At 46.7% G+C, this 27,387-nt stretch overlaps 1 protein-coding gene across 1 annotated transcript; it reads left to right on the forward strand.

Annotated features, from left to right (window-relative positions):
- On the forward strand, positions 1-27,387 carry LOC307088646 (pinopsin-like; the record flags this gene model as incomplete). The annotated part of the gene is made up of 6 exons (XM_079754598.1): positions 1-11; positions 1,339-1,409; positions 7,480-7,902; positions 15,177-15,505; positions 19,322-19,555; positions 27,111-27,387. The coding sequence occupies 6 exons, from the start codon at positions 1-3 to the stop codon at positions 27,384-27,386; spliced, it is 1,344 nt and encodes a 447-aa protein (XP_079610724.1). The 3' UTR covers position 27,387.

Consider the following 27,387-nt stretch of genomic DNA (forward strand, 5'->3'; position numbering starts at 1 on the left):
ATGGCCGCCAGGTAACTAAATGGCCGGTGGGGTTGATGGTCATCCCAGGTGTGTTTGAAGCGCATTATGTTTTGAGAGTATGCATGCGTGTGATTGATGGATGTTGAGGTGTTGTGTGTGTGTGTGTCCTTGTGTGTGAGAGTAGGGCAAGCTCTCTCCTTGGTTGATGGATCAATTCCCAGAAAATGGCTCAGCATTTAACCAAACATTTGTAAGGTTTTCTATACGTGGCTCTCTCTTTCATGCTCCCTCTTTTTTGCATTCCCATACTCAGTGTTGGGGGGTAACTGTCATGGTCTGTCTGTTTCCTTGTCTTGTTTTGGTGTGTTTCCCTCTGTTTACCGTTTTACTTTGGTATCTCTGTCTTGTTTCTCCCCATGTCCTGTCAAGATTCCCTCCTGTGTGATTACTGCTCCTTTGTTCCTTGTCGGATCATTGTAGTTTGTGATGAGTTGTGTTCCCTGTGTTACCTGCGTCACCGGTGTTCTCGGTGTTCCTTGCCTTTTGCGTTAATAAATTATCGTTTACCTGAACTGTCTGCTATTGGGTCCTGCCTGCCACCCGCTAACCGTGACAGTAACGGAACACATGTACCGGCGTTACGTATTCAGAATACAAATTATAAGTAACTGTATTCCGTTATAGTTACAATTTAAATAGTTGAATATAGAGATGTATGGTTGTTAATTAGACAGGCCACCATGTGGCCCTGTTTACCGCAAATTGAATATTGTGCCCCTTGTGCGCCAACGTAGTTCGTGTGTGCGCCATCTTGTTTCATGTTTTACTCTAATGAATACAAGGTGAGAAGTGTTTTAGTTATCTTGCACAATCTGTTTAAAATATAAGTTGAAACCACCCATCCGTTCAGTTTGTTTGGTCAATATGTTGCATGCGATGTTCGTTGACCTGTTGAGTGTTATATGTGACGTGTGTGCTTGCGTCTTATATGATCTTATAGGATATGATTTTGTCTACTGCTTGATTTAATGTTTTCGTCCTTTTCTTCTTTTATTTGAAAGAGTGTTTATTTAATTATATAGTTTATGGTTTATATGTATTCATTTTTACAGTTTTGTTTGGTCAAAATGTATTGGTAGAACAAGAGTATTTTCTAACTTTTGGTTTCATGTGTTACTCTAATGAATACAAAAGACTACTATTGAAGAAATTCCACTATTGGGGAATAAATTGCAAAGGCGTCTTCCACAATCCTGAACAACTGTGTCCCGTGGTCCTTCTCTACCCATCACACCAACCATTGAACACAACGCAGAGTCCCAGGGTCATAGAGAGGCAGTGGGACATCTGGGTTACATCTTTGGTGCCGTGACCCAGATTGTGGTGCTCCAAGACCGCCAAGAAACTCACCGACGGCATCATGCCCCACTTTGCTAAGAATGTGGAGTGTGAGTGTAGATTCCCCATCACAGCCCGAGGGCCCCTCTGTTGTGGCAACAGGTCTCCAACATTCCCCAGTGCCTGAAACAAGCCACGCCTATGGTCCTTCAACCCCCCTTTTGAGTCAGGGCGTAACAGCTGACGGGAATGTATCCCAATGTCTTCCCCCAGCCCACACCCTTTCATCCGTCATCCATCCCACATATGCACCCCAGTCTTTCTGAGCCACTACAAAGACCACCTAGCAGAGCTCTCACCAACCCGAGCCTTCCACCGGCTGCCTATGGTGGTTTCATGCAAACTCACCAAGTGAAAAATGTCCAAGTCATCACTGGTAATGCAGACAGAAAGATTCCGGTAGAGGACTGGGTCCGTGACATGCAGTATTTCCTGGAGGCAGTTGAGCTCCCCATGCACCTTCGCTTCTCTACTGTTGTGCGACACCTGAGTGGTGAGGCCAGGAAGCTGGTTCTGAATCTACATCCCAACGACCAAACCCCTGAGAAAGCATTTGGGGAAATGAAGATGGAGTATAGGGACTCACACAGCTCCATAGATCCACTAGCTGACTTCTACGAGCGTAGCCAGAGGACAGGAGAGTCACCCTGCTCTTATGCTATTGCACTCAAGGCAAAGCTGCGGGCTGTGGAAGAAAGTCAAAAAGGGGGGAGACCATTCCATTAGTAAACTCACGTGACAGTTTTTAAGAGGGCTTAATGATGAGGAAGTCTATGTAAGGATCGCACCGATGAAGCCCAGGCTTTGGAGTTTCCGAGAGCTACAAGATGAGCTCAGGAACCTAGCAAAAGAGACTAAAAGGTTCTAGTCGCAACATAAGGCAAAGAAAACACATGCACAGGTGCATGTTACACCAGAGAGTGGCACAAATGTGAGGACAGAAAGGACAAAGCATAGCACAGAGTGGTCAGAGTTGACAGAGATGGTCAAGATTGGCTGCTAACCAAGAGGAGCAGATGGCCAAGCTGTCTCGCTTGGAATCAAAAACTGATGCCCCACCCACTGTTCCCCCATTAAGAGTCCAGGCACCTGCTGGCAATGCAAACCAGAACTCAAGTTTTGCATGCTACCGGTGTGGGAAGCAAGGTCATACAGCCCGTGTCTGCAGAGCAGTATTCCCTGATCCAAATCCATCCTGGACTCGCCAACAACAGCCTATGACACCTGCAGAGGAGAACACACCCAACTCAGCTCAGCATTTAAATGCCTAGAGCCTGTGGTTGCATGGGCAACCATGGGCGAGCAGCAAGACCCCCATAGCAGATTAAGGAAACTGTCGGTGAGGACACCCCATTAGTGGGTCCTAGGAACGAGGGGGAAGTGGAGGACAATGGGATGAAGTGCAAAGCTCTCATTGACTCTGGTTCTAAGATAACCAGTATTACTCATGGATATTGGTGCAACCACCCAATCCTTAAGAACAAAAAGCTGCAGCCTTCTAAAACACCAAAAGAGGGTGCAGCAGGTCAGAGTGTGCCCTACTATGGTGCCCTGCACATTAATTTGAAAGCACTGGGGGAAGAGTTCAAGACTGTGCCTGCATTTGTGGTCCCTGATTCTGAGTATCGCACCTCTGTTCCTTTGCTCATGGGAACAAATGTCATCCGTGCCTCCGGGAGTCACCTCAGAGAAGCCTATGGCCAGCAGTTTCTTCATAGGGCTAAGGAAAACCACCCTCAACGGCCAACGTCTAGTGAGCCCTTTAAAGAGGTGGGGACAGAATCACTGCCTGCCGTGACAAAACAGGAGATCCGTGTGGGGCAGAAGGAGGACCCTGTCATTGGACCTGTCTTGCACTTTAAATCTTTAAACCATAAACCAAACCACAGCGAGAGAATAAGTGGTGATGGGCAAGTGTGCCTTCTCTTAAACGAGTGGAGGAGAGTGGTGATAGGGACGGTATCATGTACCGCCACATCCAAGATGGCCAAAGGGGAGTAGTGGAGCAGTTGGCGTTGCCAGAGAAGCTACTTGCAACGGTCAAGACTACTCTCCACGATGACTCAGGGCATCTAGGATTTGAGAGGACGTTGCATATGATAAGAAAGAGATTCTTACTGGCCAAGAATGTTCCAGGACATCAAGGCTTGGTGTGAGCAGCGTGAAAGGTGCTCTCTCAGGAAGAAGCCAACCGCAGGCCTCCGGGCTCCCCTGGTCAGTATCCACAGCAGTGCCCCCATGGAGCTTGTGTGTGTGGACTTTTTGTGCCTGGAGAAGTCAAAGGGTGGCATTGAAAAAGTGCTTATGGTTACAGACCACTTTTCCCGCTATGCACAGGCCTACCCGACAAAAGACCAAAAGGCCTGCACAGTGGCTAAAGTTCTGTGGAGAAACTTCTTCTGCCGGTTTGGTTTTCCCCAAAAGCTGCATGCAGACCAAAGGCGCAACTTTTAAAGTGCTATTGTTAAGAGCTGTGCAAGTGTACTGGCATCACTAAGACCCATACAACCCCCTACCACCCCCAGGGCAATGGGACCACCGAAAGGTTCAATCGTACCCTCATGAACATGCTGGGGACGTTGGAGCCTCACTTAAAGCCCTGCTGGCATGAGCATGTCGACCCAATGACACATGGCTATAACTGCACACAACACGATTCCACTGGGTACACACCTTACTACCTGATGTTCGGTAGACATCCCAGGCTCCCAGTAGACCTGGTCTTCGGGCTTTCAACACCCAATGAGCCATGCGAATACAGTGAGTATGTGCCTCTGCATGACAGTCTCTCACAGGCCTATGCCCAGGCTAATCAGGCTAGGAGAAACCCACAGAGGAGCCCACGTCCCCCGAAAAAGTTATCTTGCGAGTCACAACTCTTGATGTCAGAGGAGGAAACCCACAGAGGACCCGACGTCCCGCGAAAAAGTTATCTTGCTAGCCACAAGTCTTGATGTCAGAGGAGGGCCAGAGAAAGAGAGAAAGGGCCATATCCTGACTACTTCTCTGTTTCACAAGTTTATTCGTGCTTTCACACCAACAGCATTTAGGCCCCGTCCACACAGAGCCGAAACGGGTGAAAACGATCCGGTTTTGTTTTATGTGGTTCAAGAATATCTCCGTAAAAACGGATTCATTGCAAAACCGCATCGAGCTGTAGAAACGCTGTGGTACATTCCAGGCTCATAAGGGGTGCTGCTTCTGCTAAAGAACTCCAGCAAAGAACCGGAGCGCATCAAGCCTGTGCGCTTTATAAAAACATTCAGTCACGACGAGATTCAACCTTTTAAATTGAGTAGAAATACTTTTTAATGTACAGTTAGTAATAAAATGTATCAAGGGTCTGTATTTAAAGCTACAAAAAGAATACAAATAAAAAATATATATATGTATATATACAGTGGGGCAAAAAAGTATTTAGTCAGCTACCAATTGTGCAAGTTCTCCCACTTAAAAAGACGAGAGAGGCCTGTAATTTTCATCATAGGTAAACCTCAGCTATGAGAGACAAAATGAAAAATTGACAAAATGAAATTTTTAAGAATTTATTTGCAAATTATGGTGGAAAATAAGTATTTGGTCACCTACAAACCAGCAAGATTTCTGGCTGTCACAGACCTGTAACTTCTTCTTTAAGAGGCTCCTCTGTCCTCCACTCGTTACCTGTATTAATGGCACCTGTTTGAACTCCTTATCAGTATAAAAGACACCTGTCCACAACCTCAAACAGTCACACTCCAAACTCCACTATGGCCAAGACCAAAGAGCTGTCAAAGGACACCAGAAACACAATTGTAGACCTGCACTAGGCTGGGAAGTCTGAATCTGCAATAGGTAAGCAGCTTGATGTGAAGAATTCAACTGTGGGAGCAATTATTAGGAAATGGAATACATACAAGACCACTGATAATCTCCCTCGATCTGGGGCTCCACGCAAGATCTCACCCTGTGGGGTCAAAATGATCACAAGAACGGTGAACAAAAATCCCAGAACCACACGGGGGGACCTAGTGAATTACCTCCAGAGAGCTGGGACCAAAGTAACAAAGGCTACCATCACTAACACACTACACCGCCAGGGACTCAAATCCTGCAGTGCCAGACGTGTCCCCCTGCTAAAGCCAGTGCATGTCCGGGCCCGTTTGAAGTTTGCTAGAGAGCATTTGGATGATCCAGAACAGGATTGGGAGAAAAATCAGACAATGTGATTTTCTAGATTTTTTTTTTTCGTTTTGTCTCTCATAGCTGAGGTATACCTATGATGAAAATTACAGGCCTCTCTCATCTTTTTAAGTGGGAGAACTTGCACAATTGGTGGCTGACTAAATACTTTTTTGCCCCACTGTATATATATATATATATATATATATATTCAACGCAACTCTGACGTCGCCCAGCTGGTGGGGGGCTAATGACGTCATCGTTTGCGTTTCAGGCGTCGGCACGCATCATAACACGAAACCGCATAGGTCCTGATAGATTTGAAACCACCCTCGGACATGGTTTCAGAAATGTGCGGTTTCGGGCACCGGATTCGCCGGCTCGGTCTGGACGGTACGCACAAGACTTATGCGGTTTCACCAAAAAATCGGCTCCGTGTGGCAGGGCCTTAGTGCGCACTAAACGAGTTTGGTCCCTTGGTTCGGTACGTCTCTCTCTCTCTTTCTCTCTCTCTCTCTCCCCCCCCCCTCCCCTCTCTCTCTTTCTCAATGTGATTTTATAGGCAACACCTATGCACTTATTTCATGTTTATATATTTTCCCACTTTTAACAGCTGAGTAAATAAAGAAACTGAAATGGGAAATTGGTCAATTCGTCTGTTGGTCATAAACATTCAAGGAGACTTGGGCCTGACACATTCAGCCAGTTGGAACAGAAGAACACACCAGAATAGGCCTGTTTAGTAAGCAGGATTTGATGCCGCTTTCCTACACTTATAAAATGCAATTCAATATAGAAGTAATCCAATTATTCAGAATACAATACGCAGATTGAGGTATGTAACGGAATACGTTACATATTACATTTTTGGGCATGTATTCTGTATTCTGTAACTGGATACATTTTAAATGTATCCTTCCCAACACTGCTCATACTCTCTCTCTCTCTCTCTCTCTCTCTCTCTCTCTCTCTCTCTCTCTCTCTCTCTCTCTCTCTCTCTCTCTCTCTCTCTCTCTCTCCCTCTCTCTTTCTCTCTCTCTCCCACTCTCTATCTATCTCTCTCCCTCTCTTGCAATCTCTCTCTCCCTGTTTCTTGCTCTCTCAGTCCTGCTCCTGCTCCCGCCATGTGTGAAGCAGACTCGTATGTGTCACTGACATGTCACTCGCTCCTTCACTCGTTCACTACGAGAACAATTATGCGGTGAAGGCCTTCATATTATGTCTGAAAGAACACTTATTATAATAGCTGACGTCGAAAAGACGGAGCTGTCAGAATCTACCTTTAATTATGGATCATATCTAAACATCTATTCTATATACAGATACTATTTTCAGTTACTCTACTACAAATGCACTTACTTCAAATACAGTTACTGTATTTAATTAATCCTTTATGCTGAAAGCACTTTTCTGCAAAGCTGCAATAGAAAGTGCTATCTTGATACAGGCTATATTTCCTTCACAACTTTATAGTTAAAAATATATTTTGGGGATTAACTTTATTTTCTCAATCAAACATATTAACAAGTTTGCTCAAGTTGTGTGTGGTGCTACATAGCGCACGCACACTTGCGAGCGCACACATCGCCACAATGTTTGTTAGTTTGTGTGTGTTTGTGTGCAGCGGGCAAGAGTGGGAGTCGGGGTTGGGGGCAATCTGTCTCCTCCTTTGCGCGCGCCTCGCGTTGCAAGGTGGTCGGCGATAAAAGCACATTATCGAACCAGGAATTGCACGGGGGACTCGGCGCGCGAGGCAGAGGAGGGCTTGGCATAACAAAACCCAATCTCGCGGTTCCTTTCCTCCTAATCTCCACTCAAGACTTCCTACCCGGAACCAGAGCACTTTAACTTAGCGCTTTGAAAACCGGGGAACCGGTTAACTCCGCGCGCGTCCACTTCCCCTCTGTGCGCGCACTTTTCCCACACCGCTCACGCTGTTACCCGAATCGAATGGTTCAGTTTCGCGCCAAACGAGGAGGCAGAATGTGAGCTCGCGCGTCGTGGACGGCATGATCGTGTCTAATGCGAGCTTCGGCTGCCCGAGCTGTCCCGCGCTAGGAGACGGAGATGTCGGTGGTGGCGGCGGCGGCGGCACGGGGAAGGATTTGAACTCTCTCACGCGCACGGGACAACTGGTGGTTGCCGTGTGTCTTGGGGTCATCGGCACCTTAGGGTTCCTCAACAACTTCATCGTGATCACTTTGTTCTGCCGCTACAGGACGTTGCGCTCACCCATCAACTGCATGCTCGTGAGCATCTCGGTGAGCGACCTGCTCGTGAGCGTGCTGGGAACGCCGTTCAGCTTCGCCGCGAGCACCCAGGGCCGGTGGCTGATTGGACGCAGCGGCTGCGTTTGGTACGGGTTCGTTAACGCGTGTTTGGGTAAGTTACTTTTTTTGATTGATCGTTCACTTCGCATTCAAATTAAAGATACTATTTATTATTTTGAGCGCCGCACGCTCGTTTGATCACTGTTCGATTTTAAGAAAAGAACGCGACGGTTTGAATTTAAAGGTGTGAAGTACCACGTGCTTTCTTGTCAGTTCAAAAAACTTACCGAAGAGATATACAATATAGTTTATGATATCAATGGTAGCCTATGATATCTGGATTCACTCTTACAACAGCCGGCAAATGACACTTGCCGAACTAGGCTGTATTATGTTCAAGGCTGTTCGCAGTTCCCAAATTGTTGAACCAAATGAAAAATTAAAGCCTAATTAAATGCCTACGTTTTCAAATGTGTTTGTTGTTCCCAGAAAATTGGAAATCATTATTGAATTAAAAATGAAATAATAATAAAAAATTGACTTTACTTGATGTCGACCTCAGGTAGACCACAGTTCTTGAGGTGTATGTGTGGCTTTTCAGGTCACCGCTGAGGAAGCCACCACTGCACCTGCCATTTCGTTTTTTTCAGTGTTTGCTAGTGGCTCGACACACTCGTGGAGAGCCAGGCTAACTCCCATCTTAAATTGCAGATGCTTTACGAGAGGAAACCCCAAGGTCTCCCACCACCACCTAGCATGCCCCAGGACTTGTTGGTGGTGGCAGACACAAACACTAAGCCATAGCAAGAAACAGAAGGTTTTGTGTAGCAATGCATATCAGTTGTAGAGTATATACTGCATTTTATATATTTTTTTCTTGAAGGCTTTGTTTTGTTGCTTAAATGTGTTTATTTCTTCAGACACAACAACTTCTAAAAAAAAAATATTGAATAGAGATTCAAATTATACCACCCCCTTATTATACAACCCAGTGTGAGTGTGATTAGTCTGAAAATCTCCCCTTCCCTGTGCCTTAATTACATCACAAGTGGGCGTGTCCACCTAGATGTATGCTGGATAGATCAGACTACCAGCCTACCCAGTTGACTGTGGCAAATGTTGCTTATCTATCCATCATGAATCTAGGTGGACACTTCTACTTGTCCTGGCACTTATGCACAGCAAAAGGGCCAAACGGCTTGTAATGGCTGATCACACGCACACCTGGTGGTATAATAGGAGAACTTTAAACGAGGAAATTTCCTCCTGACACAAAATAGGAAAATATGCTTTTGATGAAAGTGATTTTCAACATTGTTGATGATAAGGTAACAAAGCTACCTCAACACCTTTGCTTCCCGTCAACATTGATTTTGAGTAAGATTGCTATAATTACTTATACTGATTATTATTTTCACTGTTAAGGGTCAAAATGTTCCTGCTGGTGAAAGCCTTGACAGGTAAGATCGTAGAACAACATAAAATCAATGTCACAGTTTTTAAAGTTCTAAAAAATACCACCTTTAGCCCTTATCGACCCTGGCGACCCCGATTCTGCAGAATCACACCCTTTCAACCTCCAAACAACGTCAAAATGTGTGTGTTTGTGTCTCCTTCATCGATCACATGGATGGAGCGCAGGGTGATGAACTCATGCACAAGTCGATTTCAATCAGGGGAAAAAGAGGTCCATTTGTTCAGGTCGACCTGTTTCAATAATAGGAAATAATAGGGCTGTTGTATGAATAGTTATATGTTTCCTGGATTCTGCTGTATTCTTCCAGCCAATCCAGGTCTTACTGGAGAGACTCCCCCGTCTCGGTCCGACCTGTGAGCTCCCTGCAGGCCGTGGGCTCCCTCCCCATCCTGGCCCCAGGCCAGGATGTTCGTTGTTTACTTAGGCTCTGTTCATTATAATTGAGTCTCTGGACATGTCTGGACGGAGGCCGGGCTGGTGACTGGTGGCCATGTCCAGCTCATTTGCTAATCCGCTAATGGTCCCGGATGCTCCGGTTATGCCTCGGCGATGTCTTGCCTTTCGATCGCAAGGCAAGGACCCGGGCTGTGGTCTGTGGCGGGGAAATTGGGAGGTGTGTCATCGTCTCAATGGGGTACGATATCTATCTATCTGTCAGTCTGACTGGCAGAAGGGAATGCTGTGTGTGTGTGTCGGTGTGTGTGTGTGTGTGTGTGAGAGAGAGAGAGAGAGTGAGAGAAAGAGAGAGATGTCCTAGCCCAGTGGTCCTCATTGGCCAATAGACAATAGCTACCCTACACCAGCCATTGCATGTACTGGACAAAATCAAATATATCCCATTGAAAGCCCCCAATATAAATGCTTCGTTCTAATAGGACGATGGCGTTTATCATATTGAGATTATTTACTTGTCGCTTAAAGGAATTGTCGCTTAAAGGCAATATTGCATTTGTTATCAAACCATCGTAGCCGTCTCTCCTGGCTTCAGTAATTCGTCCGTTAACAATATAATTTGTCAGAATGACTTTGTTGTGTTGCTGATTCTGCCTTAAAGCATTTTGTGTAAATGTGCCTGCCACGAATGTAAACTATAGCAATATATCACTATGTTCTTTATGATAAGAAATTTTGTAAAGTACTTGCATGGAAATTCACTATTATGTTGTCGACATACTCGGTACTAACCGACGCATGTTAATTCACAAAGATGGACATGCTATATTGCCATTATTTACATTCGTGGCAGGCGAATGTACACTAAAGGTACGGCCACACTGAACGTGTTACGCGCGTTAGAGGCGTTGAAAATTGGCATTTTTGCATAGGGAACCATTGGTTTAGGCGCGTTGATGCGTGACACGCGCTAAAGCAGCGTGTTAGGCGCGTTAGACGCGTTTTACGCACCTAAATAACGCGGCCAACGCACCGACTCACCCAACGCACCAACGCGCGGAGTTCAAAAAATTGAACTTTTGACGCGCCTACGGGTGACGCTTAGCCGCGACAGCCAATCAGCGTTGAGCTTGACCCGATGTCCCTGGCAGAGAGACCGGAGGACGCACAGAAACAGAAAGAACATGGACGACCAAGTCATGGTTTCAGTGTGTGCTGAAACGATGAGGAGGTGGTGAAACTCACCCAGCTGTGAGCGCCTATGGAGGACGTCATGCACTAGAGTTTAGATTCTCTGCCCGAGCCCGAGCCGACCCGCGGGCCGGGTCGGGCCGATATTTCCCCACTATCCTTGGGCCGGGCCTTTGATCGAGCGTTTGTGTTTTTTTTTTTAATCATTGCTTTATTGGCCTAATCTGAGGAGAAATCTATGCCATAAACAGAAATAGTATAGGCCTTTAATACACGGGTCTTCTCAATGCCGTGGAACGCTCCGTTCACTTGCATGGGTAGTAGTCCGGTAACTTGTCAACCCCAGCGTCTTTGGTTGCTAAGCGACGTCAACGTCTTTGGCGGACTATTTCTCTACTAATCAACACTACGAATGTTGGTAACGAATAAATTGTAAAAAGACACACCATGTGATGTTATTTTTTTCATTTTGGCAAGTAGCCGTGTAATAAGCGGGATAATGTATAGAACGTCGCCGGTCATTATCGAAAATAAGCCCCTTCAGGGCGAAGCAGGACACCTCCGCTGGGCGGCCTCATCTAGCTGCGTAGGCGCGTTAAACCATTTTTGTGACACACAATGATCAAGCGTCAGGTTAGGCGCGTTACGCGCGTAATCTGACGCCTGTAACGCGTTCAGTGTGGCCGTACCTTAAGTGCTCTTCAGCAGGATCTGAACAAGGAACTCGTTTTGACATCAATTGCATATCCCCGGAATTTGATGAGAGTAGAGATATGAATCCCTACTCCAAAACACTCAAACACGTTTTATTGTGATCAGTGTTTGTACTAACGCTGTTTAAAAGAACGGCGTTAGGTAACGCTGTTATTTTTTCAGTAACGGGGTAATCTAAATAATAACTATTTCCGTCGTTACAACGCCGTTACCGTTACTGTACGATAGATGCAGTGCGCTACTATGAATTGATTGAATAAACTGCGTAATCCGAATGCACCCCTGGCTCCAAACACAAACCGCTAGTGAGGAGACCGGGTGGGATAACAACGAGATAAGCAATTATGATTGGCTAAGGCAGAGTCATGTTCCATAGTAGCCAATCGGAGCCATTGTTTTTACACACAAGCCAGGACACGCGCGCCACACACACGCAAACGCACAAACCAAACCGATTCGATGAAGCAGCAGAAATGGCGAGTCCGGAGCAATCCGATGAAAAGTTGGCATTTTCTGTAGTATTCGGCAGATGTTCCACAGCCTTTCCAACCAAGCAAATTGAAGTTCAGGCCCCATCCACACTAACCCGGGTAAATATCTTGTCCAGAAACGCCACTCCAAGTACGGTTTGAACAGTCGTCTTTCGGGTTTTTTACCATCACTGAATGGGCAATGATGTGTCAACCATTTAACACATTATGGCCAAGTGAAAACTGCTCAGAAAAATCCAAATTCTTTGACATATAGCAACTTTAGTTTTTTTCAGTAACGCAAATAGTTACTTTCCCTGGTAACTAGTTACTTTTATTATAGAGTAATTCAGTTACTAACTCAGTTACTTTTTGGAACAAGTAGTGAGTAACTATTACTAATTACTTTTTTTAAAGTAGCGTTCCCAACACTGATTGCGATGAATGCCACTCTGTGTTGCAATGGCTCACCGCTATTTTCATCGCCCCTGTTTTGACGCACGACAGATTTTAACAGACGTGATAAATAACGTGTAAAATAATGTGAAGTGTGCAGATTAGCAGACAAGTATGAAAATAAGATGATGCGTGTGTACTCTTTTTTTCCAATACAATTTTGTTGAATTGTAATACAATTCTATTCATAGTCATCCCCACCAACCTTACCCCCACAGCCTCAGCATCAAGCTTAGGACATTATAGAACACATAGCCATGGTTCAAATGGAGCTTTGTTAATTCAACAAGCACAGAATGATAGAAGAGAAATGTGGAAAAAACAGCCCGGTGAAAGACCATGCACAGGCTCGTTACTACTGCATGAATCGTGATGAACGTGAACATTTGATATGAACACAATATTTCTAGCTCCCCCCAATAGATTTGTTCTCGGTTCCTGTGGTAGGAACGGGCCACTATGATGAGGTACATTCACGTTTAGAATGGAAGCACTGTTTACATCGCTAACAAGTTCATGAGTTGTGCCTAGGGTTTAATTTACACAAACCCAGATGGAGATTCATCCCCTTAATATCAACCTTCAGTCATTCACTCATTTAAAGAGAAATTACTTAAGCCGTCTTTTACTGTAAACCCCAGCACACTTGTTGCTATAACAACATTTTCTGCTGTCTGCTGAGCTGCGATAAATTGTTTTGTCTTCAGTGTAAACTAGGTCCTACATTATAGAACACATAGCCATATAGGGAAAGAAGATACATATTCTAAAGTGCCTTTTTAATGAACAAATTGTTTAAGCAATCAACTTGACTCATCTTCAGCTTCACTAAGATAAGATATGCCCAGACAGGTGATCTTCCCTTTGCGTAATGGCCCTTTTTGAGCAAAAGCAGCCTGATAATTTGACGGTGGTCAATACAAAAATCGAGGTCTTAGCCAATTGAATGGCTTACAATAAGCATACCATGGTGCTTTTTAGTTATAGACCCCAAATCCTATGACCATTCAGGCAGACAATCATGTGAAGTTGTATTTGTGAAGGTGCATTCAGAGGTTGTATTCACCATGTTGAGTTGTCCTTGAAAATGGAGTAAAGTAAAAACATTTAATCAGAAAATAATGGTAAAACTATTTTTCATTGTCATCATGTAAACTTAAGTGATTCTTTTTTCTTTGGCATCACATTCAGAACATGTGAAAATGTAGGTGTGTGAATATGTTCTTTGAGTACAAGTTATCACTTTTTATTCAAGTTCCCAAATCAAGTCTATAAGCTCATGCATTATGCAACTTAATCACCTCATAGATATCCCCATATGAATATACTTAGAACTGTCTCAGACACATTGCATGATGTGTAATACCATCAACAGTGATGTCTCTGTGTCTGGCAGGACATTGAGTGCAGGAACATAGCACCACAACATCATTATTCCTGGTTGATGTCTCCCGAAATTTCCTCTCATTCACTCTCCCTTCTGTTAATCTTTGAGAATGGCAGAACAGTTAGGTAGATAGATAGATAGATCGTCAGACTCCTAGGAATCCCCTAGGGGAATTCGAGGCATTACAGCTGCTTCCATATGCTTTTTAGTGAAGCCCTCAAGCCAAACGTTATCATGAGTAGATGTTTTGCTATTTTAACATGAACTTTGTGTGAGCCATTATCTAAAGAAAGTCCCATTCTGCCCAGTCAACAAAAGGATCCTGTTCAACCCTCAAACCGCTGAGTGCCTGCTGCCTACAGACGGTGGTGCACTGCACTCCACAGAGGGGTCAGTCGAGTCACTGAGGCATCCCCAGGCATTTCCTACCAGACCCCCGATTCCTTGCTCAATGGTCCCCAACTAGCACTAATCTCTTAATGCGACGTGATGCACACTAATAGATTGATGTCACAGGCAGACGTTGATTGGGATAAAACAAATGTGTGGGGAAGCAGAATTCTTGACGCCGGTCGCCTTTGCACAGATTAAAGGCAACTTGTCCTGAACTGTGTATATATGCATGTGTTGCGCACTGCATTAGCTCCTCATAAATGTGTTGAAGTTAGGGTTAGTAATATATTCATGAACTCTTTCTCCTCCTTTACCTTCTCATCTTCCTCCTCTTGCTGCTCATCCTATTCAACCCCTACCTCCCACCTCATCTACCTACTATATGTCCTTCTCTCCTCCCTCTCCCTCCTCCTCCTCAATCTTCACCTCCACCTCCTTCTCTCCCTCGTCCTCCTCTCACCCCTCCCCATGCTTTCCCTCGGCCACCTCTTCCTTTCCCTCCCCCTGCTCTCCATCCTCTTCCTCTTTCTCCCAACTCGCTCTTTTCCCTTTCTCCTCTTCCTCCCCACATCCTCTCCATCATCCACCTCCTCACCTCCTCTTCTCCCTCCTCCTCCTCTCCCTTCTCCTCCCCCTCTTACTTGCCCATCCTCTCTGTCGCCTGTCTTCTCTACCACCACCTCCTCCTCTCCCTCCTCCTCCCTCCTCTCCCTCCTCCCTCCTCTTCCACTCCCTTCTCCTCCGCCTCCTCCTCCTCCTCCTCCTCTCCCTCCTCCCTCCTCTTCCTCTCCCTTCTCCTCCGCCTCCTCCTCCTCCTCTCCCTCCTCCCTCCTCCTCCTCTCCCTCCTCCTCTCCCTCCACCTCCTCCTCTCCCTCCTCCTCCACCTCCCTCCTCCTCCTCCCAGGCATCGTGTCTCTGATCACGCTGGCGGTGCTGTCGTACGAGCGCCTCTGCACCATCCTGGGCACCACCGCCGCCGACTCCCGCAGCTACAGCCCTGCCCTGCTGGGCATCTGCTTCTCCTGGCTGTACGCCGTGGCCTGGACCGTGCCCCCGCTGTTGGGCTGGAGCAGCTACGGGCCCGAGGGCCCCGGCATCTCCTGCTCCGTGGACTGGCGCACGCAGACGGCCAACAACGTGTCCTACGTCCTGTGTCTGTTCCTGTTCTGCCTGGTGCTGCCCTTTGCCGTCATCCTGTACTGCTACAGCCGCCTTCTGCTCGCCATCCGCCAGGTGAGGGGGGGGGGGCACGGCCGTCGGGACATCGTGACGCGTCCGGTCACTGTCGATGTCCGATGATGCGAGGCGACGTGACGCAACGGAATGCCATGCCGGTTTGCGATGTGTCGCGTCGAGGCACCTGATGTCATGTTGAAGTCGTGCTGGGCTATTTTGTGGGGGGGTTTGCGTTGCATTGCGTCACTTTTCTTAGGTAAAACTGAATGTATCCAGGCATTTCTGTTTGTAACTGTGTGCATGTGTGTGTGTGTGTGTGTGTGTGTGTGTGTGTGTGTCTGTGTGCAAGTTTGATTGCAAAAGGAATAGGGTGAAATTGGATGTCAACTTTTTTTTCTGATGATTTGTTTGTGTCAGTATTGTGTCTGCTCTAATGTCAAAAAACAGCTTTTCTTCTGGGTAATGGTCTTATTTGCACTCTCTCTCTATCCCTCTCTCTCTCTCTCTCTCTCTCTCTCTCTCTCTCTCCCTCTTACTTTATCTCTCTGTGATATCTATGTGTGTATCTCTCTGTCTCTCACCTGGGACTATATGTGTGTTAATGGACTTGAGAGAGCTGGAGAGAGGAACGGAGAGAGAGGAGAGAGAGAGGCAGGTCAGGGCTCATGGGAGTGATGGCTTCTTCTTTGGTGATTTAGACGCATGCTTGGTTTCACACAAACACTCAAATCATTCAATTTGTTACAATCCTCAGGGTAGTTCTAGCATGAGCTGTCCTACCCCCTAGTGAGTGAGTGAGTGTGTGTGTGTGTGTGTGTGTGTGTGTGTGTGTGTGTGTGTGTGTGTGTGTGTGTGTGTGTGTGTGTGTGTGTGTGTGTGTGTGTGTGTGTTGTGTGTGTTGTGAAGGTGGAAAGAAAAGGGTCACAACTATGCCTATTTTTAAAATTGGACATACATTTTGGCGTGCATGCTTCATAACGCCACATTTGACATTGTCAAATATGCAGTTGTAGTCAAAATGCCGCATTGCATGGCCTTTTGCTACACTTTTCCGCTTTAGTAAACGCTGTATTTAACGCGTTAAACACAGCGTTTTAATTGTCAAATGAGATCCTCTTCTGGATTTTCGCAGGTAGTAATTAGGAACCTTCTTCACACAATCAACGATAACCAAAGTCGGGGCGCAGCGGCCCATCGCTGATCTCTGTACCGTTAGCCGCAGTCCCTTCACTTCACCACACCGTGTTGGCGTTCTGCGCGGCCGAATGCGACTGAGAGTGCCCTCTGTTCTCAGCAGAAATCAAAGACAGCCCAAATACAGGAGAGATAAAAGGAGAAGAGAAGAGGGGGATCAAGTAGGGAGTGTTTGCGGTGAAGTTCAAAGAGAGTGGTGTGTGTGTGTGTGTGTGTGTGTGCGTGTGCGTGTGCATGTGTGTGCTTTCTTTTAAGGTAAAGAAACAATTTCCATTTATTTATTTATTAAGTAAAACAATCGAAAGGTGTCATACGTTTTCTTCAGTGTTTGCATTTGCAACAAATTCTGATCAACTGTGTAACCTTCACAGCACTCTTCACAGAAAAAAAAAACTCTATGGTTCAATAGAGAACCATATATAAAGTTCTCAATGGAACTATACTTATAAAACAGAATATAAAACAGAAAAGTATCTCTTTCTCTCTGGCAGACTTGTGCATGGACTCATTCATTCATTGATGTATTCATTCATATTCTGTATACGTTCATTTATACGTATTAATAGACAGAGTTTGATAGACTGAGACTATTTATTGATAGACTATATATTGACATACTGTACATTTCTTCACACATTCACTCTCAGAAAACCAGCATAGATATCCAGCGCTAGCTGCTTAGTGTTTTACTTTATATTTGTATTTATTTACGTAATAGTTTATATATAATTATTGTTTTGTACTCTTATTACTATTTGTATTCTTGGTTTGGTTCTGTACTCTTACTCTCATGACTCCTGAATCTCCCCCTCTGGAGATGGATGAAGGTTGATCTTATTTATCTCTTCTTATCCATGCATTCCCACTGTCTAAATAAAGCGTTAGAACATCACTCTGCGTTTGGATCAGGCACGGGATGGACGACTACCAGCAGCGACGCTGTGCAGCTTGGCGGGGGGGATATCCTCTGCTCCTTCACCACCACCGTCCCCCCCCGGTTCCCGATCCATCTCTTACGCGAGCCCTCCCCAGGAAGTGATGTGTGTGTCTCACATCACGGAGGACAGGATGAACTCCACTGCCAGGCGTCATTTCATCACTATGGTCGCTGTGTTGTCACGCTTAATGTTTACCAAAGAAGGCTTGAAGTGTTGCGATGCATATACTGCATCTTGTCTTTTTATGTGAGAGGTGTTGGCCGCCGAATCAATGTATGGCGGCGGTGGATAGCAAGGGAAAAAATAAGAAGGCAAGATCGATGAGTCACCTGAATTCATTGATTCTAATCAATCACCCGAACAGCGCTGTGGAGTGATTACCGCATCCGATCCGTTCTTTACTCGTGTGTCATTCAATCTTACATAGTACACGCTTCACATGATCCAAGATTGAATACACCCAAAAACTGATTGGGATTTTTAAAGTGCAAGGTGTTTGGATACGCTGTAAAAGAACGTGAACCAAAGCATGTTTCTCTCTATTTATATCTGTCTCCTCATCCTTCCTCTCTTCCTTAATTCCTCCATCCTTACTCCCCCCTCTCTCCCTCCTCCGTTTCTCTCTCCCTCCCCCTCACCTTTTCTCTCAACCCAATACCCTCATTCTCCTCATCCCTCTCACCTCATCAAATCCCTCCCGTTCTCCCCCTCCCTCCCTCTCCCCCTCTCTCTCCCCTCTCCCTCCCTCTCCCCCTCCCCCTCCCTCTCCCCTCTCCCTCACTCTTCCTCTCTCTCTCCTCCTCTCTCTCCCCTCTCCCTCCCTCTCCCCCTCCCCCTCTCTCTCCCCTCTCCCTCACTCTTCCTCTCGCTCTCCTCCTCTCTCTCCCCCTCCCGCTCCCTCTCTCCCCCTCTCTCTCCCCTCTCCCTCTCTCTCTCCCACTCTCTCCCCGCCCTCACTCTCCCCCTCTCTCCCCCCTCCCTCCCTCTCCCCTCTTTCTACCCCTCTCTCTCCCCTCTCCCTCCCTCTCCCCCTCTCTCTCTCCCCCTCTCTCCCCCTCCCTCCCTCTCCCGTCTCTCTACCCCTCTCTCTCTCCCCCTTTCTCTCCCCCTCCCACTCCCTCTCTCTCCCTCTCTCCCCCCTCCCTCTCTCCCTCTCCTCCTCTCTCTCTCCCCTCTCCCTCCCTCTCCCTCCCCCTCCCTCCCTCTCCCCTCTCCCCCTCTCTCCCCTCTCCCCCTCTCTCCCCTCTCTCCCCTCTCCCCCTCCCTCTCCCCTCCCTCCCTCTCCCCTCTCCCCCTCTCCCCCCTCCCTCCCTCTCCCTCTCCCCCTCTCCCCTCTCCCCCTCTCTCCCCTCTCTCCCCTCTCCCCCTCTCTCCCCCCTCCCTCCCTCTCCCCCTCTCCCTCCCCTCCCTCTCCCCTCCCTCCCTCTCCCCTCCCTCCCTCTCCCCTCTCCCCCTCTCCCCCCTCCCTCCCTCTCCCCCTCCCTCTCCCCCTCTCCCTCCCCCTCTCCCCCCCCTCCTCTCCCCCCTCTCCCCCTCTCTCTCCCCCTCCCTCCCTCTCCCTCCCCCTCTCTCCCCCCTCCCTCCCTCTCCCCCTCTCCCTCCCCCTCTCCCTCCCCCTCTCCCCCCTCTCCCCCTCTCTCCCCCCTCCCTCCCTCTCCCCCTCTCTCCCCCTCTCCCCCCTCTCCCCCTCTCTCTCCCCCTCCCTCCCTCTCCCCCTCTCTCCCCCCTCTGCCCCTGCCAGGTGAGCCGTGTCAGCACGCCGTTGAGCCGTCGGCGGGAGCAGCGGGTGTTGCTGATTGTGGTTACCATGGTGAGCTGCTACCTGCTGTGCTGGCTGCCCTACGGGGTGGTGGCCCTGCTGTCAACGTTTGGCCCCCGGGACGCGGTGGGGCCCGCGGCGAGCGTGGTGCCCTCGCTGCTGGCCAAGAGCTCAACTGTGGTCAACCCCATCATCTACATATTCATGAACAAACAGGTGAGTGAGCTCTCGCTCCCGCTGTGTATCTGTGTCTACTTCGCTATACCGCTCGTTAAAGATCATTTGTTCTCTCTCTCTCTCTCTCTCTCTCTCGCTGTCTCTCTCTCTCTCTCTCTGTATCTGTGTCTCCCTCGCTCTCCCACTCGGATTCAGCTCTGAAAAAGAGGGCTAGATAAACACTAATTAAAGGTTATTGTTTCTCTCTCTCTCGTTCTCTCTTTCTCTCCCCCTCTGTCTATCTTTATCTACTTCTTGTTTTAAGCTCTATTAAATTCTAACAAGTCGTTTTGCCGATTTTCAAAGTGCTACTGGGTTCAATTCCGTCTTCAGCTGATTTCTCTCAATGTTTGGGTCGATGGTTCTCTCTATCTCTCTCTTTCCTCCCCCTTTCTTTCTCTTACTGTTCCTCTCTTTACCTTTATACGGGGGTGGGGTGGTGTTAGATTTTACCGCAGTAGAAATGATCAGGTTTTTAGATGAAAGTTCAAGTCCTGTAGTGTTCAGCCCTGCTCCTCTGGATCCTGCTTGTTTAGCTTGTTAGAGGTTCCTCTAGGGCTGTGTTGATTAGCAAAGCCTGAACACTGACCCCAAATGCCATGGGGGGAGACTTCAAAATGTCACCTGGAAGATTCACCTAATTCGGACAACCGGTAAGCCAATCTGTCCTTGTCTTGTCGTTCTAGTCAAGTGAAGGTTTTTTTCATGCAAAAACATGCAAGATAAAAACATATATGGGGTGTTACATGTATGAAAACATAGAATAAGGGTTTTCAAAGAAATAATTGGTTTTAATGGGAGGGAGTGAAGAGAAGTCAAACTCGGAGCGTTGTGTTTAAACCTTTTATTTGATTTTAGCTAACACTCAGCAGCATTTGGATTAAGTTTGAGTTTATTAAACAACTGCTTTGTCAGTCAAGCAAAAAAGTGCATTACAATAATCTAGTCTTCTCGGAAATCATATCTAAATGCTAAATACTGGATACAATTAGCAATCCCCTTCTGTGTCCCCTTTCTATTTTGGTGCACACCCGCTGCCCTCAGGCTCGAGTGCAAAGTAATCAAACTTTGAGATGAAGTCATCCCCTGCAGCAGAACAGAAGTTCTTTGACCAGTGGCGGAGACTGGAGGTTCGGCTAAACGTTCAGACAATTGGGAAAGAGCTGGAATGGGGCTGACATAAGGAGACATCTTCCCAATTGTGTAGCACAGTAACTAAAGGTCTTGTGGGGTCTGCTGTCATTTCTGGCCATGACATCATTCATTTCATGGCTGGAACAATATTGTCAGGGGAAATGTCGACTATCTCCACACCAGAGGGACAACAGAAAACAACAACCAGGGGAGTTCAATGCTTAAAGAGCCAGTGAACCCAAAACACTTTGTTTCTGTTTTAAACCTTGTCATTTGTCGTAAAATCCTATGTTCTCGCCATTCTCTCCAAAACATGCAGTACCAAGGGGCTCCGGCGGTGCGGTTTGTGTAGAAGTGTGGAGCTTTGTCTGGGCAGCGGTTCACTGCGGTGTGCACGAGAAAGTTGGGCTTTTTCGGATACTTATTGTATAACGCTTCGGTGTGTGTGGGTGGTGAAGCTCCGTCTGAGAAGCGATTTATTTTTAATGTACCCATCCAAGTAAGGGTTAGGCTTCCCCGGACATATATAGTATAGCGCTACGTTGTGCGGCGGATTTCATATACAACATCGATCATTATAACTCTAATAACAGTTACACAGCGACGGTAATAAAAAGTTATCATGGGTTGGCATGGGTCGTAACCATGGGGATCTCTCCTAAAACTCTCAGCCCAAAACCCTTTTTTCTTTACCACATAGTGCTTGTGAAATACCTCCGAAATAGTGGGTCCCGTGCTCCTTAACCACAGATTCACCTATGATCAAAACTCCCAGATAGCTGCTTACTAAACGGCTGGTTTTGGCGGAAGCTGGCCTGTGGTTCCGACCAGTAGAGCTAGATTAGCATTAGCCTTGGGCGTGCTCTGCAGACCCAGTGTTGCAGCAGCGCCTTGGGGACCGAGGCGGGGCAGGGAGCAGGACACCAGCCGGAGCCTAAGGATATCATTGCGTTGTGGCAGGAATCTCCAGCGGTGGTGAACCACACCATCGAAGGGTGCTCGTCAAAAGGAGAGAGACAGCTCTGGAGCTAGAGCTGTCTCTCTCGGCACAGCGATCTGTGCCTCTTGGAATTGCATTAGATGTAACCCAGCGATCTCCGTCAGCACAGCACAGCCTAATGCACAGCAACACGCCTTCAGCGAGTGTTGAAGGCGATGGGAGTAAAAGCAACCAAAGAACCGAGGAGCTAGACCGCTCCAACTCAGAGGCATCGTCCTGGGAATCACAGAAGGAAAGGCTGGGTTAGACAGAGAGAGAGAGAGAGAGAGAGAGAGCTTAATTACTGAGGCCCGGGTGGACCAGCCAGCAGATTATGTTGGGGAAGAAGTAAACAGTACAACTCAAGAGAAATGGATATTTAAAAGCACATAAGACAGAAGCCTACTGCCGCTGACAAGAGAGGGTGAAGTACTTAGAACAGCCAAACGTAAGACTAACAAGGAGCGGTATTAACAGTGGTTCAGAAGGCTCAAGGGCCGTGCCACGAATAAATCATCTTACTTGGTGACTCTGTACTGTACAAAGTCACCAAGCTGAATAATTAGAAAGACGAGCAGTGGCATGGGTAACTTTAACCCAGAGTCGACTCGCTCTCTCACTCTCCCTCTGTTGTGAGATAATGTCAGACACGCTCTCTCTCTCTCTCTTTCTCTCTCTCTATCTCTCTCTCTCTGTGTCTTTCCCTCCTCTCTCTCTCCCTGTCTTTCTCTCTGTATTTCAAATCCAAAATTTATTGGCATGGGAAACAGAAATTTGCATTTTCCGAAGCGCACAGATTAAAATAAGATTCCAAAATGTGAAGAATACATTTAAATATAAATTGCAAATACTGAAAAATAATACAGAAGCACATCAAATACAAACATGTACTTCTGTATCTCAGGCAGTCCCCAGTGTGAGTCTCTATCTCTATCTCACAATCATGTTTATCCATCATGTGGTTTGCTCTCTCAGCATCTCCTAGTTCTTATCGGGTTTGTCAGCTGTCATTTTCCCTCTCTTTGTATCTATCTGTCATTCTTCTGTCACATGGCATCTTCCGTCTCTCGTTGTTTGTCAAAATGTTACTATCTATCTATCTATCTATCCATCCATCCATCCATCCATCCATCCATCCATCCATCCATCCATCCATCCATCCATCCATCCATCCATCTATCCATCTGACTGCCTGTCTGTCTTACTATTTATCACTCTGTTTGTCTGTCTAACGGCCTGCCTTTCTTTCCTTCTCCAGCTTTCATCATCTGTATCCTCCCAACACTAATCTCTTCATATAATATTCAATTCATCCATGTTTGATTTTATGATCCTCATGTCTTTGCTAAGGTCACCATTAAGAGCAAGGTGTCTAATTAAAACAGTTAGCCGACCAGAAAAAGTAAATCTCAACTTAACCAATCCAAACTAAACGCAACCAAATTTAACTAAACTATGAACAAGGCTAAACTGTAAGCTACACTTGACTGTAAACTAGAGTAAAGATAGTCAGTGTACTGGTAGAGATAGGTAGTCAGCACAGATAGTGAGCAAATGTCCCACTGTTTCTAATACGCTTCCTTGTCTTCCGATTAGTCGACCTGGTTTGATAAAATCGGTATGCCAGATCTGCCAGACTGAAGTAATGGTGTGTTCGAGATGCATCGTACACCACCCACACAAGTTGCTCTTGTGACGTTATTTCCTGGCTTGTAGCGCTCATAGCGCTTCCGTTTGTCTTTGTGGGCATCGCTACATGACGAGTTGGGAAAGAACAGCCATTGGCGACGGCGAGTCATTGTTATTGTGAGCTACATTAGCCTCTTTAGCAGATTAGCAAACAACCAAACTTTACATTGTATTGCACACACAGAAAGACTGTGCAATGCAACAGCATTTAAAATTGACATTACTGTAAAATGACCGACGTGGCAGAAATAAAAAGAAAATACTTCTCATTACAGGCACAGCCATCTTTGTTTGTCAAGTACGGTCAACCTCACTGAACTGTGTGAACTCTCAGAATCCAAGATTCTATGACCAAACGGGGTCTGCCTCTGTGAAGTGTCGCAGGAAAGCTGGGAGATTTCCCCACTTTGAAACTAGTCTGGGTGGTGTACGATTCATCTCGAACACACCATTATCCAGGACTCAGTCACACCTGCCGTTCCATCAACACCTCGCACACACACAAACACACACAGGCACACACCCACACACATACACACATACCCTTTTATAAGAACATAACTGTACAAGGTGAACTAAAAAGGGGGATTAAGGTGAGAGTTGCAGCCTATCCATCAACTTGGTGACCCGACGGTTTGATTGAAACAAGGAACAGAACAATTAATTTGAAAAAGTGCAGCATTGAATGCAATAAAAAAATTGTAAATGAAAAAATAGCAAAACAGCATTTTTTCTTCTTTGTTGTTTATGCAGTGCGTATGAAAGCGCTTTTATGAAGGTCATCTCCCACGCTATTTTCCTGGAGATGCAAAGTCAAATTGACCTTTAAGAAATTAAAGGCAAAAAGTCAATGCTAGAAATACAAGAGCCAAAGACAGAGAGAGAGCAATAGATGATACTAATCAGAAGATAGGGAAAAGGACAGGGAAGAAAGGAAAGGAACTGAGGGACATATGAATGGTGCAGGGAGGAGGGAAGGCAGGTGAGACATTTAAGGAAATATGAGTATTGGAGATAAGTGAAGTAAATATTAAATATCATTTTGAGGCGATAAGGCGGGACCCAGATGAAGGTTACCAAGATGGACGGCAGGGAGAGAAGAAATAACATTTAATCTGCATAGGGAAGGCAGCCTTTTGATCACAATGTCGTAAGGGAAGTTTAATATTCTGTGGCTCTGACCTTTTCTCACTTCACTTAATTTTTCTCAACACACACACACACACACACACACACACACACACACACACACACACACACACACAAACACACCTGCAAACTCATTATCTGCTTCTTTCTCTCTCTATGTCCGTCACTAAGACGTATAACCCTCTTTGATCACTGTTGAACCACAGCCGGCGAACCAAGTGAAACTTCTCAAAGTGTGCATGAGTAATGTTGCGTGTGCATGCAGGCACGTACGTCCACACGCCCCCCCTCCACACACACACACCCAGATCTGTGTGACCCTTTCAGTCTTCAGTTCCTCCCAGCCCATGAGCATGGCAAAGGTGTGTTGAGGCGAGTTGAAGACTTTAAGGGCTGTGCAGAGTTGAACCTGAGCCGTGTGTGTGTGTCTAGCTCAATGGTAATGCTAAAATACCCTTAGCCTTCGAGGTGTGGATGATGAGGTGTGATTTCCAATCCTGAAGTCCCTGATGATGTTTGGATAGCGATGCTCTCTCTCTCTCTCTCTCTCTCTCTCTCTCTCTCTCTCCATCTCTGATGATGTCACAAACTAAAGGAGCTGCAAGTGTGTGTACATGGAGTCGATAGCCGTGTCCACCCTCGTCATGAAAGAAGGGGAGGACGATCAGGCGGGTGCAGGGATGTTTTGATTTCTAGAAGCACTTCAACCTGTACATGATTTACGTTCATGTAGAAGGATGCACACATGTACACACACACAGACACACACAATGGATGCCTGTGCTCCCACCTAGCTTTTCTGTGGTGAAGCTCAGGGGATAATCCCCCTTGTCTCTCATCCCTTCTTCTGAGACGCCTCATCCCTCCATCATCCCAGACTAATCCACTGACCTTCACAGTCCTTCTTTCTTCCCATTTCTCTTCCTAGGTCTCAGTCTTGGCCTCTCTCTCTCTCTCTCTCTCTCTCTCTCTCTCTCCCTCTACTTTATTAACTTATCTGTCTGTCTACCTACCCTGCAGCCTTCGTGCTCTCTGCCCGGCCTTTCATTGCACATGACCGGAGTCCTCCAAAGGACTTGGCTGACCTATTGCTAAAGCTAGCGAGAAGTATTTTGTTCAGGGAGTGGATTAGAAGGGAGGCCTGAAGGGAGGTCTGGAATTATTATACTTAGATACCTTAACAATAAATCGTACTCGTGGTTTCTCCAAACTGGCTACTCCACCTTTAACTGTGAGATCCTTTTATACTACCAAGATGCAGGCTCCATACATATACAATTCCCCTTCTCACAGATTCACGTCTTGAAGGGTCCACAATGTGGGCAAGTTTGACTAGAGTAGCAGTATTTTAGTTATAAAACAATGTGTTTTTTCTTGTCTTTTTCTGATGAAATACATATAGCATATTTTGAAAATTGGGGTTTTGGTTGGGTTGCGAAAAAATGCATCTTCGGTATGCTGTGGGCCGCCCACGCTTTCCCTGAGATAGGAAAGTGGTCCTCGAGGTAAAAGAGTCGGAGTAGAAGCTGGTTTTGTCTCGTGGCACTCTGGGAAAATGTAGTAGTACTATAAGTATACGTGGACAATGGAAGTATACTAAGTACACTACGTTTATCCAGAGGTGCTTGCTGTCTGCTGGCTTGAGATGGAAGCACAACATCATAATGACATGGGACTAGATTCACCAAACTAGGAAGGGGCTGCTTGAGGCACCGTGTCCGTCAAAGGCTTGTCTCTGGCAGTGCTGGCAGAGAGCTGGGCAGCGATGGCCAGAGAGTGCTGGTGCTGCGACAAAGAAGGGTTGAGCAATTGATCTGGTTTCTTTGACGACAATATCTAGACAATTTCTATGACAAGATAGCATCACTCTATTTGTATCTATTTGAAATTGTTTTTCACCATTAAAAACCCTCTCTCTTGCGATATAATAGCGTCGGATATATCATTAAGCTCTGAATAGACACCACCAGAAATAGCTGTTCTGAAAAGCTCTGATCTTTCCAACTGGTAGCCCTCGCTGCCTCTCCATTCATCCGCACCATAGGCTCTCTGCACGGAGCAAATGAACAGAATACGTAATGTGAACACGAGCCCTGACACAACGTTTCACAGCCTCGGGGTCGGGACCCCACTCGCTCTGTCCACTGATAGCCATACAGGCTGGCGGGGGATTGAGGAGTTATAGGCTATAGATAGTTGATGGCACGCCTGTGAGTCAACTTTAAAGACGGGAAGGTCTCAAAAGATCCACCGTGTATCCCAACGGACAGCCGAGCGAATCCTGGCCGCGAGCGAACCACCGCTAGCCCCTCAGTGTGGCCCAGTGGTGGTAGGGTTGAAACCATGAACCTGTGGAAGCAGGTTCTGGACTTAAAGTCTGGACTTATAAATGGAGTCACGCTCCCAAAGAGGTTGGGAACTGTACTGGACTAAGAAGTCCTCTTAGACACCAATACGGTAATGGTATTGATCCGATCATGTTATTGATGACTTGACATTGTCTGACAGTAAATCAAGAAACCGTGTATGTGTTTCTTTATGTCTATGTGTTTGCGTGTATGTGTGTCTGCACGTGCGCGCATGCGTGTGTGTGCGTGCGTGTAGTTCTACAGGTTCTTCCGGGCCTTCCTGAGTTGCTCCGTGCCCGCGCGGGGCTCCAGCTCAAAAACGTCGAGGACCGCGCACACGGGTCGCCGTGGCAACAACAAAACACGCCAGTTCTCGGGCCCGCCCCAGTCCCTGGCTCCGCCCACTCACCCATCCGACCCGGACACCTCCGAGAGAGCCAATCACGTGCTGGCATTCCAGATGGCATCCCAGGGATCCACGGGTACGGTTGCCAGGCCAAAGGTGAACCTGGTGGCATACTACAGGGAGTAGA

The sequence above is a fragment of the Pollachius pollachius genome (genome assembly GCF_949987615.1).
Source record: "Pollachius pollachius genome assembly, chromosome: 17".
Classification (NCBI taxonomy): Eukaryota; Metazoa; Chordata; class Actinopteri; order Gadiformes; family Gadidae; genus Pollachius; species Pollachius pollachius.